This window comes from Hippopotamus amphibius, chromosome 7, assembly GCF_030028045.1.
Source record: "Hippopotamus amphibius kiboko isolate mHipAmp2 chromosome 7, mHipAmp2.hap2, whole genome shotgun sequence".
NCBI lineage: Eukaryota > Metazoa > Chordata > Mammalia > Artiodactyla > Hippopotamidae > Hippopotamus > Hippopotamus amphibius.
In genome coordinates this window covers 20,124,644-20,146,670 of record NC_080192.1, presented here as the reverse complement: position 1 = coordinate 20,146,670, position 22,027 = coordinate 20,124,644, and the positions used below count along the sequence as shown (strand labels likewise).

Sequence of the window (22,027 nt, the reverse complement as noted above, 5' to 3'; positions counted from 1 at the left end):
TCAAATTTCCCCAGGTCTATTTGACTCCAAAGCCCATGGATGCTCTATACCATGCTTACTCTCACTATGCCATAGTGGCAAGTTACATGGAAAATATACTTTTTTTCAAAAAAAAAAAGAAAATATGCTTTTCTTTCCATGTTATTCCTAGTCACTTTATTGTTACACTATCTCAGAAAAATATTTTAGACTGAGAATTACCAATTACTTTAACATTTCTTAAAAATAAAAAGCATATTTTTCAGGTCAGATGGGAAGTGTTCTCTCAAGTTCTCTGTGAGTAACCTCAAAATTAAAGACTAGAAGATTCGGAATCTTAAAATCTTAATTGAGAAACAGTAAATTATGCAGCAGGAATCTCTAGTAATTGGTACAGAATAGATTTGTTCATTCTAATCTAGAATCACAACTACCTTTAAAATGTATTAAAATGTTATTCTTACTAGTGTGCATCAAGAGCCCAAACATAGGTAACATCCACTCTTAGCATCTTTATCTGATTGATCTTGAATGGAAAGAGTGGGCTTATATTTTTTTAATGTCATTTTTCAGGCAATACTTGTTACAATATTAATCTATTGATAGATTGATCCATACATTCTTTAATTCAACAAACAGCTCTTGAGTGTCTGGTATCTGTCTCCTGAAGGGTCTTTTATAAAACTCTTTTTATAATCTATTTTAACTCAGGTTTAAGAATGGTGAGGAAATCATCCCTGGTCCAAAATCAAGATACCACATTAAAGTTGATGGCAAAAGACACATTTTGGTCATAGACGAAGCAACGAAGGCTGATAGTGCAGAATATTCTGTAATGACAACAGGAGGACAGTCATCCGCTAAACTTAGTGTTGATTGTAAGTAAGAATTCCTTGGATATCTTCCAAGCTGTTTTACTAGTGTGTTGTGTTTGTTAATTCAGTTTTAGGAAAGTTTCAATCTATTTGACTTCTACTTGTGGCAATTTTAAATAGGTAAAATTAGATTCCATTTTAACTGAGTGTCCATGTCATATCAATCAGGGTCTCTAAGAACTTACTACTCAGTTTAATAGTAGAATACCAATATTGGGAAAGAAGTATAAAAATCACCTGCCAGAGAAGTTACTGAAATGGTTAAGAAATATTTTAATCCCAAAACCATATAAATAGATGATAAATACTTAGAAATGGTATCAAATCCTGACATCCTGTTTGCTTAGTCCTTTGGTGAACTTGCTATCTATTCAATAAACATTCAACATTCTGTTACATTTGGGCTGAGAAGTTAACAGGCCTCAATGAGGAGACTGTAAGAGCTAATTTGCCAGTATGCTTTATTTTTTTTTTTAAACAATTTTTTTAAAGATTTTTTTTTTGATGTGGACCATTTTTTTTAAAGTCTTTATTGAATATGTTACAATATTGCTTTTGTTTTTTATGTTTTGGTTTTTTGGCCGTGAGGCATGTGGGATCTTAGCTCCCCAACCAGGGATCGAACCTGCATCCCCTGCATTGGAAGGCGAAGTCTTAACCGCTGGACTGCCAGGGAGGTCCCTCAATATGCTTTAGAGGCATGAGGGAATTCATGTCCTTCCCCAAATGCCCCCAATGGTAGTCAGTTCTTAATGGTAGAGTCTGTCCCTTCCAGTTAGCCATGAAAATTAGAATAGCAAACTTCACAAGAAGGTCAGTAATAGGTGCAAAGCAGAAATCCTGCTTCTTTATTTCTTTCTTAGTCCAGTTGCGATTCATATGATCATTGAATTATTCGGAAGTAATCTCAATACCCTCCTTATGTTTTGTGGAGTGATGGCCATTGTCATGTAATATCAAAAAAGTTTTTTCAACCATAGGCAGATCCTTATCTGATATTTGTATCCTTTTAAAGCACTTACAGTCAGTCCTGCTGTAACATAACATATGCATTTCTAAAAATTACTATGCTGTACAAAGTCATGCGATTAAAATCATAGAGCTAATGAGGAAAGTGGGGTTAAGGACACAATACTCAACAATTTTGTCAGGGACGCATTTTTAAAAAGTAAAATGAACCTAATCAAAAAAAAAAAAAAAAAACAGTAGCACAGTTTTACAGGTATTAAATGGCTAATAAATACTACAATAAGTATGGCACTTTACCTTGAAAAAGACCTGACATTTGCTTGCGGAAGTGGTGTCAGAAGTGTTGCAGCTTGTGAACTATTGTGAAGTAGTGGAAGGAGGTCATTTGAAATTGGATGGAGAATTGTAATCTCAGATGTGCATGAATGTGGCTCATTTAACATGGCTGAACTAAAGTAGCTGGTAGATGTTTCAGGTGTGTGTGTGTGTCCTGTGCATTCCTACCTGGCTCAGCCAGGTGCCGTTTTCCAGATTTACCCAGTCCTTCTCATGAGTAAAATCATGCATGATCAAGCATAAAATGTGTGTTATGCTCTAATTGTCGCCAAATATTCCAATTGCATTGGAACAAATTCTCATTTTCAAAACAAGCATTATGGTGAAACTGACTGTACCGTTGTGAAATGACACCACCTTGGCCTGTCTGGAATTTGGATTTGGTGCTTATAACCATCTATTATTTCTGCAGTAAAACCTCTGAAGATATTGACACCTCTGACTGATCAGACTGTAAATATTGGAAAAGAAATCTGCTTGAAGTGTGAAATATCTGAAAACATATCAGGAAAGTGGACTAAAAATGGCCTACCCATTCAGGAGACTGACCGTCTAAAGATTGTTCACAAAGGAAGGTAAATAAGCTAGGGTGATCCCTAAGTGAGGGCTGGTCCCCATCTTCACTTCTTCTACTTCCTAAAGTTCATGATTGGTAAGAATTTTTGGAGAGTAGTCATAGGGAGAGGATCTATTTCTGATTCTTTGCTTCCAAATAGCAAGAATAAGATTTCTCTGTTGTACCTCATGTCCTACCTGTGATCCTGTACCTGTACCTTACAGTGAGGTGCTGTGTTATTTCAAAACCCATTGACTGAGTCTTTCCATATAAACATGAGCTTAGAGGAATGATACTGAATTCTAGTTGAGGAACTGGTTGAATTGGATTCACTGACCCTAACCAGTAAGTGTCACATGACCTTTCCACAATTTTTTTCCTGGGCAGCAGGTTGCATAATACCCTAGAATCTAGTAAAGATGTAGGGCAAGGTTCTTAGGAGATTGTGAATGAACTTCAGGGGCCCCAGTAAATACTCTGAAATTGTAAGCAAATTCTGTGTGTACAAAAGTACTTGTTTTTCTCCAGATTGAGGAGCCATAGTGTCCATCAGATATTCACTGGCTTATGATGCCAGTAAAGTTAAGAACTATTGCTCTTATGCTAATACTTTACAATAACTATAAATGGAGTATAGCCTTTAAAAATTGTGAATCACTGCGTTGTATACCTGAAATATATAATATTGTATGTCAACAATACCTCAATTTTTTAAAAAAAAAAAAAGAACTATTGCTCTTAGGTTTGTATAAAAAACCAAAGTCAAGGTTATTCTTGGTAATTTCTTGAATCTTAGAGTATGGCATCAGTGAGGTGTTATCGTCTATCCTTTTTTAAGCTCTGAGATTTTAAAAAGGCACCAGAGATGCTTGCATAGTAAGCAGGCTGTATTTGTAGAGATAGTTTCATATAGCCCAAAATAAATACTGAATGTGGCTCAATAAATAGGGTAATTAAGACTTCACATTATTCTCACTCTCTCTCCCAGGCTACACTAAACAAGTTAAGATAAAATCAGGTGTCTCATATATGTGGACTATAGAAAAATGGTACAAATCAACTGGTTTGCAAGGCAGAAATAGAGACACAGACGTAGAGAACAAACATATGGACACCAAGTGGGGAAAGCGGGGAGGGTTGGGGGGGAGAATGAATTGGGAGATTGGGATACTAAATTGTACACTCTAAATATATGCAGTTTATTGTAAAAAATAAAAAAATTAAAAGTTAAAAAAAATCAGGTGTCTCCTCAGTTTGAGTCCTATACAGCCTAAATCTTTGCAAAGTCTTAGAAATATGTTTTTTCATTTCCTTAGAATCCACAAATTGGTGATAGCCAATGCTCTAACTGAGGACGAAGGTGATTATGTATTTGCACCAGATTCCTACTCTGTTACCTTGCCTGCCAAAGTTCATGTTATTGGTGAGTAGATAAAAGAAATCATTGCAGAGTTGTATTCTTGTTTTTCTGGTTTTGCTTACCTTGGAATTATATTCCATATGTGATACTTAAAGAAAAACATATGAATTGGTATTAATCACTAATCATAATAGTTGATTCTTCAGAGATCTGAACAATGAAGTGGTTTTGCAAGGTACCAGGCACCAACTACTGTGACTCCTCTTATATCCTTTTTGACCACATTAAATATTGGTTACTACCAATGTTTAACACTAGGTGTGTACTAACCCAGATAATCACATGGAAATAACTGTCTGATAACAAAGGCTGTGTTTAATATTCCAGATCCTCCTAAGATCATCCTTGATGGTCTTGATGCTGACAATACAGTGACAGTAATTGCAGGAAACAAGCTTCGTCTAGAGATTCCCATCAGTGGAGAACCACCTCCTAAAGCCCTTTGGAGCCGAGCAGATAAGGTTTGTTCTACAAACACACACACACACACACACACACACACACGCACACAGCCTTCTCTACTCCCTGCCCTTCTTGAGTCAGATGAAAGAAGGCAGCAAATAAATGTACAGTAAAGATGTAATTCCTTTAATAAAGAAAGATCACTGATTTTCAGGCAAATATAATAACTGTTCATTTGCTTTTCATATTTCTGTCTACCTACTATGTGACCATATGCATATGCATATGAATATTATTATGTACAGTGAATGAGATTCTACCTTTCCTTCTAATGGGTGTCAGGGAATGGGGTGGAAGAGAAATAGACAATGAATCATTAAATAAGTAAATTAAATAAACAAAGTCACTTTGGATAGTAATGAGTGTTATGAAGATTAAAAAAAAAGGGTAATATGATTAGTAAGTGACTGCATGGGGCATGAGAACAGCGTCTGTGTATGACAACAAGGCATCATTATGTGAAGATCAAAGCAAAGAGATCTCCAGGTGATGTCCATGCAAGTGCAAAGAACAAGAGGAGAGCATTCACTTGACATGTTGAGGAATAAAAAGAAAGCCAGTGTGGCCAGGGAGGAGTGAGTGAGGAGGAGAATAATAAATAAGATCGGAGTGTAGAGTAGAGCCAGCTCAAGTGTGACTCTACAGCTTCCTATATAAAATGTCTTAGGGCCAGTAAAACTGTTCCATGTGATACTATAATTATGGATACATGTCATTATAGATTTGTCAAAACCCGTAAAATACATGGCACCAAGAGGGAACCCTGATGTAAACTAAAGACTTTCAGTGATGACAATGTGTCATTGTAGGTTCGTTAATTGTAACAAATGTCCCCCCTCTGGTGGGAGGTGTCAATAGTGGGGAAAATTGTGCATGTGTGGGGACAGGTGTTTTATGAAAACTGTTTGTACTTTTTTCATTCAGTTTTGCAGGAAGCTCAAAGCTGATCTAAAATATAATTTAGTTTTTTTAAAAAGTTGGAGAGTGTTTCTCCTTTTCTGCTTTCTGGAGGGAAAAAAAAAAAAAGCTTTATTGAGCTATGGGACAATTTCAAGCAGTCAAATCTATGTGTAATTGGAGTCCCCAAAGAAGGGGGACATAAAAATATGTAGGGAAAAAATGGCCCCAAATTTTCCAAATTTGATAAAAACTATAAAATCTCAGGTACAAGAAGCTCAATAAAATCCAGGCACAAGGCGCATTAAGACTTCTACACCAAGACCCATCATAATCAAATTGCTCAAAACCTGTGGTTAAGAAAAAATCTTAAAAGTAGGCAGAGAAAAAAGTCACATTAAACCCATGGGAACAAAGACAAGGATGACAGCTGATCTCTCTAGAAGCAAAGCAAGTGAGAAAACAGTGGAACAACGTTTACAGGGGAAAGACTGTCAACATAGAATTCTATACTCAGTAGAAATAATTTTCAGAAATGAAGGCAAAATAAAATGATTTTCTGATATGCAAAAGCTGAAAGAAGTCATCTATAGCAGACTAGCTCTATGAGAAATGCTAAAAGAAGTCCTTAAGTCAAAAAGGAAATGATATTAAGATAAAAACATTTTCACAAAGGAGCTATCAATAAGTGCATCAGAAACAGTAACTACATGGATTAAATATATAAGAATTTTTTTCTTATTATTTAAATCTCCTTAAAAGATAATTGGTTGTTTCAACAAAATTAATAATCATGGAGCTTCAAACATAAGTGTAAGTAAAATTTACGATAATGAAAACATAAGGCCAAGAAGGGAGAAAAGGAAGTAAGAATTGGAAGTAGTGAAATAGACGTATGCTATTGTAAGTTTCTTTTGCTAAATATAAAGTATTATAATACCACATGAAGGTAGATTATATTATAAACCCTAAAGGAACCACTAAAACAATAAACGAGTTAGAGTTAATAGGCCAACACAGGACGTAAAATGGAACCACAAAAACATATTTAATGAATCCTAAAGGAGGCAGAAAAAGAGGCACAAAGAACAGATGGGACAAATAGAAAAAAATTAGCAAGATGATAGAATTACAAAGAAAAATAGGTAAGTTAGAGATTTCACTACTTTTCTCAATAGCTACAAGATGTACAAGGTTTGAGAAATACTATCAACCATCTTGATGTAGTTGACATTTATAGAACACTCCATTAAACAAAGCAGAATGGACATTATTTTAAAATGCATATAGGGACTTCCCTGGTGGTGCAATGGTTAAGAATCCACCTGCCAATGCAGGGGACACAGGTTCGATCCCTGGTCTGGGAAGATCCCACATGCAGCGGAACAACCAAGCCCGTCCGCCACAACTACTGAGCCTGCACTCTAGAGCCCATGTGCCACAACTGTTGAGCCCTTGAGTCACAACTACTGAAGCCTGCATGCCTAGAGCTCGTGCTGTATAACAAGAGAAGCCACTGCAATGAGAAGCCCATGCACTGCAACGAAAAGTAGCCCCAGCTCACCACAACTAGAGAAAGCCCGCTCGCAGCAATGAAGACCCAACACAGCCAATAAATAAATAAATAAATAAATAAATAGTAAAAATAAATAAGTAAATAAATAAAATGCACATGGAAGATTTACCAAAACAGACCATAAATGTCTCAATAAATGTGAAAGGATTCAGGTCATGCAAGGGATATTCTCTGACCACAATGGAATTAATTAGAAAACAATAACAGAAAGATTTGGAGTTTTTCCAAATATTTAGAAACTAAGTAGTTTTTTTAAGAAGTAATTCATGGATCAAAGAAGAAATTGCGAGGGAAATTAGAAAATATTTATGAACACACCACATATCAGAATTTGCAAAATACCACTAAATCAGTACTGAATAGCCCTATATCTATTAAAGAAATGGAATTTGTAGTTTAAAGTCTTTCACAAAACAATTTCCACATCTAGATGGCTTTATTGGAAGTTCTACCAAACATTTAAGAGAGAAATAATACAAATTCAATACAAACTCGTCCAGAAAATTGAAGAAGATAGGAATATTTCCCAGCACATTCTTGAAAGCCAGTACTACCCTTATAGCAAAACCAGAAAAAGAAGAGAAAACTACAAATTACAAGAAAACTACAAATCAATATCACTCCTGAACATCGATGAAAAAATTCTAAACAGAATTTAGCAAATCAAATCCAAAAATACATAAAAGGAACAATACATTAAATCCACATGAGGCTTATCCCCCGAATGCAAAAGTAGGTTTAACATTTAAAAATAAGTTAATATGATTCACCATATTAACAAACCAGAGAAAACATGTGATCATCTCAATAGACACAGAAAAACATTTGACAGAATCCAACATCCATTCCTAGTAAAAATCTCTCAGCAAACTAGAAAGTAAAAGGAACTTCCTCAACATGATAAAAGACATCCCTGAAAATTCTACAGCTGTCGTCCTATGTAATAGTGAAAGGTTGAATTCTTTCCCTCTAAGATGAGAAAGAGGAGAGAGAAGATGTTCGCTCTCACCACTTCTTTTCAACATTGTATTGGAGGTTCTAGCCAGGGCAGTCAAGCAAGAAAAAGAAGTAATAGAAGACCTCCATTTTGGAAATGAAGAAGTAGAACTATCTTTATTTGCAGATGACATAATTATCGATGTAGAAAATCCAATATAATCTACAAAAAAAATCTACCTTAACAAATGGTCATAGTAGCCTTATTTGTAATATTCAAAAGCTGAAAACAGTGCAAATTCCATCAGTGGGTGAATGGATAAACAAATTGTAAGAAATTCATGCAAGGGAATACTACTCAGCAATAAAAAGGAATGAATTAGTGACATATTGCAACAACTTGGATGACTCTCAAAATAATTATGCTGTGTGAAAGAAGCTGGAGCAAAAACAAATATTTTTTAAAAGCCATTAAACAAACAAACAAACAAAAACAAAACAAAACAAAAAAACCCTGAGGACTTGCCTGGTAGCGCAGTGGTTAAGAACCCGCCTGCCAGTGCAGGGGACATGGGTCCGATCCCTGCTCCAGGAAGATCCCACGTACGGAGGAGCAACTAAGCCCATGCACCACAACTACTGAGCCTGCACTCTAGAGCCCGCAAGCCACGACTACTGAGCCCACGCACTGCAACTGCTGAAGCCCTTGCGCCTAGAGCTCATGCTCTGCTGCAAGAGAAGCCACCGCAATGAGAAGCCCATGCACTGCAACAAAGAGAATCCCCTGCTTGCCACAACTAGAGAAAGCCTGTGTGCAGCAACAAAGACCCAACGCAGCCAAAAATAAAAATTTTTTTAAATAATAAAAATTTTTAAAAATTTTTTAAATGATTACCAAATGCTGGCAAGGATATGGAACAATTAAACTCTCATACATTGCTGGTGGGAATGCAAAAAGGTACATCCCCTTGGAAAACAGTTTAGTAGTTTTTTATAAAGTAAAACATGTGCTTGCTATACAACTCTACAAGGCTGTTCCTAGGTATTTAACCAAAAGAAATGAAATGTATCCACACAAAAACCTGTACACGAATGTCTATAGCAGATTTATTTATAATTGTCAAAACCTGGAAGTGACTCAAAAGTCTACTTGTACAAACATACTGCAACTGCACATGGAATATGCAATAGAAAACAACTCAGCTATTAAAAGGAGTGCACTAGTAATACATGCAGCAACATGGATCAATCTAAAAAGATGCACTCGAAAGACTGCATACTGTTTGATTCCATTTATATGACATTCTGGAAAAGGGGAAACCAAAGGGGCAAATAGCAGACCAGTGGTTGCCAGGGACCAGGATATGGGGTTAGTGGGTTTAACGCCTAGGAACATGGGGACACTGTTGGATGTGGAGACAATCTGGATCTTGATTATGGTAGTGGTTACACAATCACATAAATTTGTCAAAATTCATAGATGATATATCTAAAACTATGAATTTTATTCTATGTAAATTATAGTAAAAAGCAAAATAAAATATAGAAATCATTTCTAAAATATAGAACTGAAGAGAATAATATAACACCACCCTAAGTAAATTATTTTTCTTTTCACATTAAAAAAAAAAGTATGACAGACCGTAGGTCCATCCACCTCACTACAAATAACTCAATTTCATTCCTTTTTATGCCTAATATTCCATTGTATATATGTGCCACATCTTCTTTATCCATTCATCTGTTGATGGGCATTTAGGTTGCTTCCATGTCCTGGCTATTGTAAATAGTGCTGCAGTGAACATTGTGGTACATATTTCTTTTGGATTATGGTTTTCTCAGGGTGTATGCCCAGTAGTGGGACTGCTGGGTCATATGGTAGTTCTATTTTTAGTTTTTTAAGGAACCTTCATACTGTTTTCCATAGTGGCTATACCAATTTACATTCACCAGAAAGAGAAAAACAAATACCGTATGCTAACTCTTATATATGGAATCTAAAAAAATGGTACTGATGAACCCAGTGACATGGCAAGAATAAAGATGCAGATGTAGAGAACGGACTTGAGGACAAGGGGTGGGGGCGAAGGGGAAGCTGGGACGAAGTGAGAGAGTAGCATTGACATATACACACTACCAAATGTAAAATAGATAGCTAGTGGGAAGCTGCTGCATAACACAGGGAGATCAACTTGATGATGGGTGTTGATTTAGAGGGCTGGGATAGGGAGGGTGGGAAGGAGTCGCAGGAGCGAGGGGATATGGGGATATATGTATAAATACAGCTGATTCACTTTGGTGTACAGCAAAAACTGGCACAACAGTGTAAAGCAATTATACTCCAATAAAGGGCTTAAAAAAAAAGGCTATCTTTTACAATCTTAAGATTAGAATTTGGCTAAAATGAGGAAATTTTTTTCTATTTTAAAATGAGAATTATGAAAGCCATTTCAAGTATTCTCACTGTTGTCACAATCTTATGTTATTGAAGACTTATAAGTCCTAATCCAGACACAAAAGAGTAGAGTTGACGATAGTGGCAAATCGCCCAGTTTCTAAATTGCCTTGACCTTCTCTGTTTTTCCTCTTTGTATACTGGCTGTCCCAGGTCATGCAACAATGGAAGATATGACCCTGGGAATCAGAAAAATGTAATGCTGCTTTAAAATTCTGGTGTAAGGAAGAAGGAAGGGGAGAAGTGAAGGAAAATAAGAAAAGATAAGAGGGGGAAAAGGAGAAGCAGTAGAAGAAGAAAATAAAGAAAATATAATAGAAGTCTCAACCTCACTCTGTCTTTTCTTTGGGAATTAGATGTTCATTCTTTCACGTCCTACTGGAAGGGAAAAATCAATATTCAGCTTGTATGTGAAATTGGCACTATGCCCTTCTTCAGCCTCTTTTGGTATTTTTAAATTTTCAAGACATTTGAAGAAATGAACAAATCATTATTTAGTTTCTGATATGAGTTTCAGTATTTCTAATTTCATGTACAAAGAAACTCTTTTCCTAGAATGACACTTCTGCGCTTATATTTTTGGTCCTCGAACTTTCTCTTTTTAGGAGTTAATGGGTAGTGAACTGTGGAGTCAAATCCCAGTTCTACCACTTCTTAGCCTTGTGGCCTTGGGCCACAGTTTTTCTCATGTGTAAAATGGGATGACAATACTTTTGTCCTTAGAGCTGGTGGAAGATTGAACTAAGAACACATGTTTCGGGCATTAGCACCATGTCCAGCTTAAGTGCCCAGGCACTCTGGAAGTGTCCTTGTTTTTTGCATAGGTCATGCCACATTGTGTTTCTTTCCTCCATAGGCTATTATGGAGGGCAGTGGCCGGATAAGAGCTGAAAATTACCCTGACAGCACCACTCTGGTTATTGATATAGCAGAAAAAGATGATTCTGGTGTTTACCACATAAATCTGAAAAATGAAGCTGGGGAAGCACATGCAAGCATCAAAGTTAAAGTTGTGGGTAAGTCTTCTGAGTCAACAAACTTCTAGAATCAAGCTGACATGTCCAGATGCAAAGTAGATTTTGCAAGCTGTTGGTTCTCTCAGCTTTTCTGGGTAGCTGACAAAGAAACACACTGTATAGTTGTATTTTATAAATCACTGCCTTTCTTTTTCTATCTTGGCCATTTCTTTATATTTTTTTCTCTTTTCTTTCCTTTTTCTTCCTTTTCCTTTCCTTCCCTTGTCTCTTTTCTTACCTAGAGGACTAGTTGCAGAAAGGAGTAGCTAAGGTTAGCCTTCTGGGATTGCTGTCATTAGCTCTCCATAGTCACACTCCCTTTCAGTGCCCTCCACAGTCACTGACACACAATTCCTAAATAATTTCCAACATCACACTCACCATAGAGGAATAAGATCTGCCTTGGTTCTTAGACAACCATTTAAGTACCTTTTCCCTGATTCCAAAACCAAGTGAAATGAGTCTGGCAGATTACTGGTGGTCCAGGTCTCATGATCTCTTCATCCCACTTTAGTTTTCCCTTAAGAAACATTTTTTTTTTCTTTTTTCTTCTTTTTTTGTTTTTGGCCATGGCATGAGGCATCTTAGTTCCCCGACCAGGGGTGGAAACCATACCTGCAGTGGAAGCACGCAGTCCTAACCACTGGACGACCAGGGAATTCCCAAGAAACATATTTCAAATTGATCCAAACTAGGACCACTTTATTTCATACTGAACTATATTTATAAGACATTGTAACTTGCCATTTTTGACTTGGATTTCTACCAGTCAACATCTTGTACAACAACTGATGTAAAATGTACAATAATTAGTCCTTGATCCAGTTCTGCTAGTTCACTTTTGTAGTTAAAAAACAAAAAACCAAAATCACATCCAACATTTAGGCAATAATTTCTTAGGCACCATTTTCAAGGTAGATAACAAGAGTCTTGGATTTCATGTGGTTCTGTAATGTGACACTAGTGTAAAGGATTTGGAGACATCATTATTTTATTTTATTTGCATTGGGCTCACCTTCCCTTATTCCATATGGAGCATGACCTTGTACCCAAGTTAGTTACCCAGTGCATTTCGATAAACATGGAAAAATAATCAGAAATAACAGTTCTTCTATGATTATCACCCCCAAACGTATTTTCCTATGAACATTTTCCTTTGTGCTCTCGCTCCCTCAATTTTATTTTATTTTACCTATTTTTTGCTACAGATATCCCTGATCCTCCAGTGGCACCGAATGTGACAGATGTGGGAGATGATTGGTGCGTCATGACCTGGGATCCTCCTCTCTACGACGGAGGGTCCCCAATCTTAGGTAACTGTGCGTTGGTCCATCTGTGCAACTGCTGGTGGCGTTGGTGTCCTCTTTATGCATAAGAGTACACAGCCCACTTTAAAATACTGCATTTAGAAGAAAACCTTTAAATATCCATTCAAAGTGAAATGTATTGAGGGATGACCTATAAGGGCTTGAGGTTTAAATAGCTCTGAGGAATATCATCTGATTGCCTATCCTCTTTTATGTTTGGCATCTCTGTTCAGTATCTAGTTTTGAAACAACTATAAGTCTAACTTCTGGTCAGTAAATGCCTAGTACCATAGAATTATGTTTATGAAGCAGTTTCTGTTAGAGTTAAATACTTAGAAGAATCTGCTTCACCTGTGGAACAAGAACTTTTTTCTACTTACTAATAATGAAACTCACAAAACTGGTTGTTTCCCCCTTCTTACTTACATTGCTGGGACTCAAAGCCACATCTGTTGTTCAAATAAAGTGACTGTGCATTTCTGTGGCCTACATATCTGTGGTCTATTTTGTTCTCTTCTCTTCCTAGTACAATTTTAATTTTTCTCAGTCTTCTTATTTTTATCTATATCCCATGATGTTAATATCTGTATTCCTCATAATCTCTCTCAAACAACTGATGGAATAAGATGGGTTAAAAACACATACATGAGTCTTTCACTTAGAGTGCTGAGAATATGGGAAATTTTTGAGAATTCTAATATCTGACAAAGTTTAATTTTGGAGACCAAGGAAAAACTTCAGTTTCCATCTTGGGTCCCCTTCAGGGTACTTCATTGAGAGGAAAAAGAAACAAAGCTCCAGGTGGATGAGGCTGAATTTTGATCTCTGCAAAGAAACAGTCTTTGAGCCCAAGAAGATGATTGAAGGTGTGGCCTACGAGGTCCGCATCTTTGCCGTCAATGCCATTGGCATCTCCAAGCCCAGTATGCCCTCCAGGCCTTTTGTCCCATTGGGTGAGTCAAAAGAGATGTGTCTTTGTCATGAAAATCATTGCCGCGGATTGTGACAGCTGCCTTCCGACCTCTAACTGGAGCAGACCTGGAAGCTTCTTAGAGTGGTGTGGGAGCAGGAATCTAGAGATAGTTGGGGCAGTTTTCTAAGAAATTATGGACAGCATGATAGAGTTGAATGCCTTCATAATATAGGCCCTGGAATTTATTACCAGAATTCCAAGGACAGCTGTGGGTAGCTCTGGTTGCCCCTCCCCATGGAAACATGTAGCTGAGCCAGTTGACACATGACTACCCCCATTTGTCCTTCTGAAAGTATAACCCAGTGCCTTGGTGTAAATACTATAACTAAAACAAATGGAGATCAACTCAACCAAGCACACTTGAAAGCTAGTCTCTTTGCTTTACAATCACACTTTAAACGTTACCTATTGAACCAAAAAAAGTCAGTTCAGTAAAGGCAAAGAAACAGAAGATAAGGTGTCGCCACTATTTTCTGGTAGTGAAGTATGTTTTTCAATAGAAAGAAGATTTAGTACAAGAGTTTGCATTTTAAAATTAGAAAGTTACGGGAAATTTACTCTAGATTGTTAGATCTCAAACTTTGACTTTTTCAACTTCCTTGGGCCTCCCAAACTCCCACACCAACCTCCCAAATGGAGGGCAAGTGTGGCCGTGTTTCTAAAGAATTTTTCACGTCGGGCAGATCTTTGCCATAAGCACAGCATATGCTCGAGGAGTCTTCGTTGAATTTTATTAACATGCGGGGGCTTCTGTGTGTATTTTTATTTGTATCCTAGTTCATTTTATCGCAGTTCCTGTGCCATAATTCTGTAGTTAATAATGTCTTCTTTTTCTGTCTCTTTTATCTTTGAAGCTGTAACCAGCCCTCCTACTCTTCTGGCTGTTGACTCTGTAACTGACACCAGTGTCACCATGAAGTGGCGGCCCCCCGACCAGATTGGTGCAGCAGGTTTAGATGGCTATGTGCTAGAGTATTGCTTTGAAGGATGTAAGTACAACTCATAATTCAAATGAATACCATCATCAATAGGTGAGATATGCCCCCCTTTCTTGGGAACCCATCCCCTTCCTACTGAAAATGACGACAAGCCAAAGGTCATCATTCTAGCGTGGATAAGAATTTAGCCCTTCTTTGATACTTGACTAACAAATTGAGATCTCGAAAGTATCCCAGTTGGGCTCCCAGATCTGACAACAGAACTGATCTAGGACGTAGGAGGAGACATTCTGACCACCTTCAGGACTCCCACTTCTTGAATTGCTGGAATTAAAACGTACCAAAGCAAAATAAAAGCCTAATTAGGATAAAGCAAGTTGGAAATTCTAAACTCTATACGGAGCAGAGGTCAGCTATCAAGAGAGCTGCCTCTATCTGGGTAATAAAGAGAGATTATATATTCAACTATCTGGTGATCAATTCCTACTTTCTTAAGGGAAAAAAAAAAAAAGAATAATTAAGGACAACTTTCAGTGTTTAAAAGAATCAGCATTCAATCCCAGCAGGTGTAAGAAATAGATATGACATTATGGTAGTAACTTGTCTCAGGACACGGGTGTATAAAAATTTAATGGCTTAAATTTAGGAGAGGAAGAGAAACAGGCCAAAAAAATCCTTGCTGATAGAAATAATAGAAAAAGAGAAAATGACACAAGAAAATATGGACCAGAGTATACCTAAAACCAAAAAAAGATGTGAAATTTACTAAAGGCCTCTTGTGTTTTTTGATATCCTACTTGTCATGATTTGGAGCTGGGTGAATAAAACTGCCCCAGCTCTGGACTCGGACTCCATTCTAGATGATGGATTCGTCGGTAAACAATCCACCAGGGAAACTTGTCCCCATCTCCACAAGTGAGAGGCCAAGATTTGGCCTCTAAGAAAAGTCTTTGGACCCCAAACTTGAACGCAGATCTTACATGAAGAAAAGAGAGACTCCGGAGCACATTTGGGAAATCAGGAATGCGAACACTGGCCCAGAAGGAAAATCTCTATGGAGAAGAAACTTCTTTGAAGAGCAAACTGCTGGAAAAGAAGCTCCAGGCTTCTGGATGGGGGCACCTGTGGAAATAAGCAGTTTTGGTCAGGAGGGTAGAAGAGAAAGGGGGAATAAAGCATCTTGGTAACACTCAATTCCATTCACATGTACTCACAGAACACTATGGTTGATTTTTCCAGGGCTTAGAAAGCCACTAACCAAAACCAGTGGGGACATTATAAGACAGTTCCCACAGCTATCCCAGCATGGGAGGGGGGCATTATTACTCAGGCAACTGATAAAATCTTGAGTGCTTCAGAATATGGTTTATTCCCATTCCATTCCCCTCCCCTCATTTGAAAAATTCCCAGGCCCTCCTCTCTGTTATTGATACTGCCCAGTCAGCAGAATTTCCCAATCTTCTATGTCGTGGGGCTGCTGAACGTGAACCTTTTGTGTATGTATGAAACAGAGCAAATTCTTTACTCTTTTCTTTCTGATAGGTTTAAAAAGTAAGAAGATACAGCAAAATGATAGATGGCTGTCATTTTGATGTTACCCACCTTAGATAAAATACAACGAAGTGTATTTTACATAATTTTGTGTGTGGTCTGTGTAGATATATATGTATACTCGCATATACATATATATATGTACACAGTTATTATTATGTATATATTTTGCCACATAATGTCTTGGAATTAGCTTTCTATGGAAGTTCTTTCATAACGTGTATATCTTTCTTCTTGCAGTCTTTTCTTACTTCCTTCATGTGGCTGCCCTAGTCTTCATTCTCTTTTAATGGCTGTGGTTCTCCAGACTAATTTTCTGTAGTGTTGAATGCTTTTAGATATCTCAGGTTTTATTCTGTGAGAGAATTCTTTTATGAGGTTGTGTGTTGGTTTGGACTCTTTCTCTTGGTTTTTATTCTATTGTTTAATGCCTGCACCAGTTTACTCTTCCTTTCCTTTCTTCACCCTGGTTCTTTCTTTTCTTCCTTAAAAATTCTCCTCATGTATTAAATAACTGTCACATTCCTTTCCTGTCCCCTGGATACCATTTTCTTTCTCTGTTTCCCTCAAGTAGTTCAAATGTGAAGAGATGTTTTTGTTTGCCTCTGATCTTGTTTCGTCCTGTTTTCTCTTGAAATTTTCTTCTTCCTAGTTCTTCACTCTTTCATGCATGTTTTCTCAGTCTCCTATTTCATGTTCTCATCAATTGTCTCTTGATTATGAAAATATCAACACAGTAGCTCCCAAACCGACCCTTGGCTTCAAGATGTATCTCTTTTTCAAAGTCCTAAGTAATTTGTATCATCCACGCGCCCTCCCAGCCACCAGGATATTCTGGCTTCTGCTCCTTCTCCTTGATACTCCTAGAAGGGTTGGAATAAGAGAGAGGAGAATGTTCCAAGAGGGGCCAGTCTAGTCCGCATTTCCCTGCTCTGTTCCTGATAACCTAGATGAGCATCATTCCAAACCAGTGGGATATGCCCACAAGCACTCTATGAGCCAGCAGCATTCCCACTACGCATGTGGAACGCAGGAACCAGAACAGCTCAATTTGTTTGCCAGACCAAGAGCTTGTTGTCATGGCAACCAGGCACTGCTTCCTGGGCTGCTGGGGCAGTTTCCATTTCCATGGAGAACATTTCCATTTCCTGGTAAGACAGGGCTGGCCTTCTCTCAAGTACGCTCACTCCCGGACTCTGATGTGTGAGCCCCACAGTGGAAGAACTGTGTTCCCTGAGGAACCACAGGACCCTCCCAGGCTGAGGTAGCAGGGACAGGAGCAAGGATAGACTGTCTCACTGTGCACTGCTCCCCTGTGGAGTCCAGGACCTGCTCTGCCTTTCTCTTCAGGGTCTTGCTTTGTTCCTCTCTACCTCTTGCTCCCACAGTTGGAGGTGCCCCAGCCTCCTTTCTCCTCCTCTTCTCTGTGGCAGGTGCCTCAGGACAAAAAAAAAAAAAAAAAACCCACAGTCTGAACAGAGCAGGCTGTGTCCCTCCTGAGGAATTCCCCTCTCCTCTAATGTGTTTGGTCTCTTCCGTCACTGTTCTGAAGACAAATATCTTTGCATACTTTGCATACTTTACTAACAGAGAATGCTGACTGCTGATACGATATTCTTCTGGTGTGAAAGTGGGTGTCTTTAATTAATTTTAATGACGGATTCTCAAAGGTACATCAGCAAAACAGTCTGATGAAAATGGGGAGGCTGCATGTGATCTACCAGGTAAAGTACTCTACGAAAGCTCTCAACCTTTCTTCCTGTATGATAAAGTTTCTGGGAATGTCCCATGACCAAGCATGAAGTACACCCACACACACACAAAAAAAACCCTTAGAGGGGGAGGGGGAGGGCGGGCAGTGAGTTAATACTGTGAGACCCAGAGCCCTCTTTTTTTTCCTCCCTGTGGGCATAATATTGCATACAAACTTTTAGAACCTGAAATATGTGTAACACCTGGATGCTGGGTTTAAATTTTCTTGCTGTTGTAGACAAAGCTACCAAAAGCGTTTTAAAAAATCAGAACTTTTGACTGAGGTGAAAGATTGTGCCAATTCCTTACGAGGTCTTGGCTCCTGGGCTGTGTTTCCTCTTGGCTGTAGACATAAGCTTCTTTTCTTCATCACTGGGAGCATGATCAGACTTCCCATGCCCATAGTAGTATCTTCTGATAATAAAGCAGCCAGGATAAAATGCAGAGATCATATGACTATAAAGGTCGGTGTCTTTCATTCATAAGAAGAGCATTTTCCTCTTTTTCTGAACTTTAATGTAGGTGGACGGTTAAATATCATGGTTACATCCATTGTAAAAATGTACCTTGTAAAATCAAATTGGGATAAACCACTACAAAATTCCTGGGACCGTTACTACTGTTCAAGATACCCTAGTATCCTGAATAAGAGGTTTTTCAAAAATGGCAGAATCTGATTATCATTCTTCCTGCTCTTTACATTAGCCATTCTAGGCCATTTTTCATTTAAATATGAAAAACACCCAGCCATGTAATCTGAGTCCAGACCAAAGTCATATTCCCTCCAAATGATTTAATTCTGAGTAAAATTCTAATCTGGAGTCGACTGTTTAACAGGATGATTTCTTTTGCTAACCACCGTTCTTCCTTCTTTTCTTCTTCTTTTTTTTTTTTTCTTCTTAATGGATTTTAGCTGACAACTGGATAACTGCAAACAAAGAACTGATCGAGAAGACCAAGTTCACCATCACAGATCTGCCAACAGATGCAAGGATCTATGTGCGCGTGAAGGCTGTGAATGCTGCTGGCGCCAGTGAGCCCAAGTACTACTCTCAGCCCATCCTTGTGAAGCAAGTCATAGGTAGGTGGCAAGGCTTTCAGAATTTTGTCTCCATTTCACATATTTTTTTAACCTCTTTCTTTCTCAAACCCTCCTATTTCATTGCCACCCCTTTGATATTTTATTAATATCTCCTGGGGAGTTAGAAATGAACAAAACAGCCCTTTATAGGCAGTGTGGGAGGTCAGCTCCCGGTTTATCTCTTGGGGTGAGGACCAGAAAACTACACCAGGTTGCACCAGCCAGGTCTGGCTGGGCTGCCTATTCACCATGGCAGGCGGGGTGGGGGTGGGGTGGGCAGGGCAGGGAAAGCAGTTCAAACAATCTGTACAGCAGCCAAATGGCTCAAATGAGCCTGCAAGGTCAAAACCATTTTCACAATAATTTGAACACGTTGTTTTCCCTTTTCAATGCTTGACCGCTGCACTGATGGTACAAAAGTGACAGTGTGTAAAACTGCTGGTGCCTTAGCACAGATCAAATCCGTGCCACCAAATTGCCTGCTTGGTCTTTTCTTCCTCACCGCCATGCACTCACAACTAAAAGGAAAGGGCCAGTTTTGCCTTGGCATGTTCTTGATGAGGCATTCAAATCATTCATGTTTTTAAACCTTGGTTCTTGAGTACACTCATTTCCTATACTCTGTGTGACAATGAAATGCAAAGTATACGTGAAGCTCTTATGCTAAATACCGTAGCACAATGGTTGTCTCTAGGAAAAGCATGTGTGCAACTGAGTTAAGAGCCTAAACTAGTGCCCTTTTCCATGAAACTCCATTCTTCCTTGAAAGAATGACAGAGTGACAAACTCTGGCTAGTCAGACCCGTATTGGCAGATATTTTCTACAAAATGAATGGAGTCAGCCTGTCACTTCGAGGAAAACAACTTACAGTATTTGTCAACTTGGCAATAAAAAAATTTAATGTTTGAAGCAAAAATTAGAATTATGGAAAACGGGTATCCACCATCATGAACTTAGTAGCTTTCTAATACTTAAAAAGCTTTTCTGACGAACTAGGTAGTGATGAGAGCAAATGTGATTTTTTGATATTGAATAATGCAACATTTCAACATTTGGACAATCTGCATGATTCCGTGAAGCAGTATTTTCCAGTGCAAATTAAAAAATCATCCATGAGTAAGATACATTCAAAATCGAAGGTGGCCCAATGGACTTTAATGTGACAGAGTATGAAAAGTTCATAGAAAGTTTCAGATTCCACACTGCAGCTAACCCTTAAGAAATTACAACGCGTGTTTTAGTGTAGAATCAAAGAGGAATACCCACAATTGTCTGAAAAGTTTATTAAAGTATTCTTCCTATCTGTGTGAAGCCAAATTTTCTTCATGTACTTCAACCAAAACAGCATATTGCAACAGATTAAAGGCAGAAACAAATAGAAGTCCAGCTAGCCTCAGTTAAGTCAGATGTTAAAGAGATTTGCCAAAATATAAAATAATGCCACTCATATCACACATTTTTGTTAATGTAAATATGGTTGTTTTCATTTAAATGATATCTATGTTATTACTTTTCAATCAATAAGTATAAACATATTTCAAAATTTATCGGCTTTAGTGTCTAATATGGTAAATATGATAGATACAGCCCATATAAACAAAAGCTTTGTGGGGCCTTTGATGATTTTTAAGAGTGTAATGAGATACTGAAACCAAAAAGTTTGAGAATCGCTGCTCCAGGGCAAAGAATGTTGGGAAGGGGCCTGAACATCTGGGTCTGGACCACGATGAGCCGTAGACTTATGGTGTGACTGCTTGAAACCTTTTGGGAGTAAGTTAGGGGATGGATGTGGATGGATGGATGGATGGATGGATGGTTGGAAGGAAGGAAGTATGAAGCATGCACATTTTCTTAGTAGATTCTGGAGACAGACTATGAAAGCTGAGTCCTGTTTACTTCATTTATTAACTATGTGGTCTCAGGCAAGTGACTTGATCTACCTGAGCCTTAATTTCTTCATCTGCAAAATGGAGATAATAATAGTGTTTACCATGTCAAGAAGTTGTAAGATTTGAATAAATGAATCCATGTTATTTGCTTGACAGAAAGCTTGCCACATAATAGCTTTTGTTATGATGATGGTTAAGGTGCTACAGAACCTCCCTGCGTCTCCTTTTCCTCCCATATAAAGTTAGGGAGTTAGGGATCTCTCAAGTTCTCTTCCAGATCCGACATTCAGTAATCAGCACCACTATCACCATCATCATCTTCTCCTAGTTTATTGAGCACTTACTGTTCTCAGCCATCACACTAAATGCTTTATATGGATGACCTTATTTAATCCTCATTACAAGGCTGTGCATTAGATGCTGTTATCATCCACATTTTATGGAATAGGCTGATACCAGATCTGCTGTCTGATCTAGAACTCAAACCCAGACCTCTTCGACCCCACAGTCCATGTGTCTAAGCAGAGCATATACACTGGAGGCTGACCCCAGGTTCTCATCCTGGCTGTGTCACCTGGGGCAAGTGACTTAAGCCCCTGTTGCTTTAGTTTCTTTATCATAAAGTAAAAACAGTACCTGTGTCATAAGGTGGCTGTGAGGTTTAAATTGGTCCCTTCATGAAAAACATTTATCCCAGTATCTGTTCCATACTGAGCCCCCAAGTGGTATGACCCACCTCATCCCTGTGAGCCATGAGCCTTGGTTCTCTGCTTCTGATGAGTTTACATCCACATGTTCTAGTATCTTTATGGTGTATAGTTAATGAACATTAATATACAGTGGGCTAGGGCAGCCTATTATATACTTCAGCATAGTCATACAGGGAGAAAGTTACCATCAAATTCTATTATAAGTACATAAACAACAAATGATAAGTGCTAAAGCTTTTTTTATTATTATTTTCTGGTGAGAAAAAAAGGGGAGTCCTACCAGCTAATGTGGTGATTGTAGATCTTTTATGGAATGGTATTTGGAGAATGTACTCACCGTTAGAAACT

The 22,027-nt window shown here is 38.1% G+C and overlaps 1 protein-coding gene across 4 annotated transcripts in view; it reads left to right on the top strand.

Annotated features, from left to right (window-relative positions):
• MYBPC1 (myosin binding protein C1) overlaps positions 1–22,027 on the top strand; it is an 86,732-nt gene that overhangs the window by 48,639 nt on the left and 16,066 nt on the right. For 2 of the 4 annotated variants that reach the window (XM_057741004.1, XM_057741002.1), the window contains exons 17-26: positions 691–857; positions 2,572–2,734; positions 4,032–4,138; positions 4,463–4,596; positions 11,318–11,477; positions 12,686–12,790; positions 13,549–13,737; positions 14,612–14,746; positions 17,917–17,970; positions 18,912–19,079. In XM_057741004.1, coding sequence (XP_057596987.1) covers positions 691–857; positions 2,572–2,734; positions 4,032–4,138; positions 4,463–4,596; positions 11,318–11,477; positions 12,686–12,790; positions 13,549–13,737; positions 14,612–14,746; positions 17,917–17,970; positions 18,912–19,079 — 1,382 coding nt within the window. The remainder of the gene's footprint in view (positions 1–690; positions 858–2,571; positions 2,735–4,031; positions 4,139–4,462; positions 4,597–11,317; positions 11,478–12,685; positions 12,791–13,548; positions 13,738–14,611; positions 14,747–17,916; positions 17,971–18,911; positions 19,080–22,027) is intronic. The other 2 variants (XM_057741003.1, XM_057741005.1) reach the window with 1 other exon arrangement.